The sequence below is a fragment of the Alligator sinensis genome, unplaced genomic scaffold (genome assembly GCF_000455745.1).
Source record: "Alligator sinensis unplaced genomic scaffold, ASM45574v1 scaffold1301_1, whole genome shotgun sequence".
Lineage (NCBI taxonomy): Eukaryota > Metazoa > Chordata > Crocodylia > Alligatoridae > Alligator > Alligator sinensis.
Genome location: NW_005842575.1, coordinates 35,986 through 37,703, shown reverse-complemented (window position 1 = coordinate 37,703; position 1,718 = coordinate 35,986). Strand labels below are relative to the sequence as shown.

The 1,718-nt window shown below is 52.3% G+C and overlaps 1 protein-coding gene across 2 annotated transcripts in view; it reads right to left on the bottom strand.

Moving 5' to 3' along the window:
• Positions 1 to 1,718, bottom strand: part of TNFRSF1A (TNF receptor superfamily member 1A) — a 22,924-nt gene that overhangs the window by 1,182 nt on the left and 20,024 nt on the right. For both annotated transcript variants that reach the window (XM_025214256.1, XM_025214255.1), the window contains exons 10-11: positions 612 to 771; positions 1 to 119 (exon numbers count right to left, since the gene is read on the bottom strand). The exon at positions 1 to 119 is cut by the window's left edge and continues 1,182 nt beyond it. In XM_025214256.1, the coding sequence (XP_025070041.1) occupies positions 1 to 119; positions 612 to 771 (279 nt within the window). The remainder of the gene's footprint in view (positions 120 to 611; positions 772 to 1,718) is intronic.

Sequence of the window (1,718 nt, the reverse complement as noted above, 5' to 3'; positions counted from 1 at the left end):
ACGACGCTGCTCCATCTCGATTTGCTCAATTTCATAGTCACTCAGCCCCAGGCGCCGTACAAATTCCTTCCACCGGAATGGCGGCACATGGTCCACCACAGTATAGAGGACGTCAGGATCTGCAGGAGAGGGGGGAGATGTGAGCAACACGGTAGGGCACAGGAAAGGGAGAGAAGGGGACAAATGAAATCATGGGGCCTGCAAGCAGAAGCTGATAGTACTGTCTGTGTAAGCATCTACCCCAGTTCAAGTTGTGCACCTCAAAGACACACATCATATCTGGGTGCCTGCCTGAGCCTGCCCACAAAGGCACAGAGTGATATGCACCAGGCTGCTCTTCTATACATAGGCACAAGTGCACCAGGTTACTCTTGTAAAAATACCTGCAGTGGGCCAGCACTTCACCTTCATACCATGCCATACGGCAGGCCACAAGCTTCTGGGCACAAGACTATGAGCAGATGCAGGAGGTATGCAACTACCACGCACCCACTCTGGGCTGGCCTCACCCAGGCACAAGGCCTTCTCCCTCCTTAGACAGAGGGATGCAGATAATGTACACAAAACAGACTCAGACTGCAATGCATCCCACCTCTTCCTTATATACTCACTGTTTGGGAGCTGAGCCTTTCCAGCAGGTCCCACACAGTCTGGTAGCTCCTGTGAATCTGTTGCTTTTGACACTGGCACTTCCACTGCAGTGACTGCCAGTGTTTCCTTCTGGGTGTATTCCACAGGGAAAACAGCAGTTTTAATCTTGTTGTTCATAGCCTGAGAGAGACAGTGAGGGTCTTGTCACATCAACAGGTTACCACAGGGTCAGCCAGGCTGTGAACTTGTAGCACATCAACTACTCTGTGGGTAAACTAGCTTGTCCAGACAATTAATTTACCTTGGAATCACCACAGAGGCAGTCCAGTACCTATCAGAAAGAGCTGCCACTGGAAACCAAACGGGGCAGAGAAGGGTAGAGAAGCAGCAAGAACCTACTGCTCATCTTGCTTGTGGGAGCGGGGCTAAACATTTATTTCCTACAGAGCTTGAGGATTTAACTTTCTCTTGGCATCAGAAAAGGAAGTCTGGGAGGAAAAGTATTTTTTCAGCTCTGGGCTTTCCAATCTCAGAAGCTTTGTATCCCGGAGCAGGGAAGTGTGTCGCAGGGCACCTAGATGCCTGCTCCTAGAGAGGGGAAAACTGCCGGGGAAAAGCCCTAACAGCCATAATGAGTACAGCTGTGGGTTGCCAGGGCGACTAATAAGAGTCAGCTGCCTGTAGGGGGCAGGGCCTGGCTCCTATAAAGCCAAGAGGCAAAGCAAGGCTGGCAGTTCCCGGCCAGCAGCCAGAGGGGCAGGAGCTCCGGGAATTAGGATGAGGAGAAAAGCCTGACAGTAGGTACCGCTTGATCAGAGTTGAGCAATGTTAAGTTATAGCCAGGTGGCTTTGAGCTGAGTTATAGCCAGGAGGCTCTAGTTTATGTTTGTGTTCAGGCTTTGTTATTACACCGGAGGTTTGGGTGAGGCTGTAGGGGTTGGAGAAGGCCTCATAGGAACCCCAGAGAAGGTGGGGCCCCAGTGCCTGAGTGAGGGCACAGTACTCTAAGGGGGAACCCCAGTGGTATGGGGACCCCAGCGCCAGTGGGAGCGCCATATTGGGAAGCCCGAGACGGGCATAGCGAGACTAGCCATAGGCTAGAGCGGCGAAACCCCTCAGACCAAAGC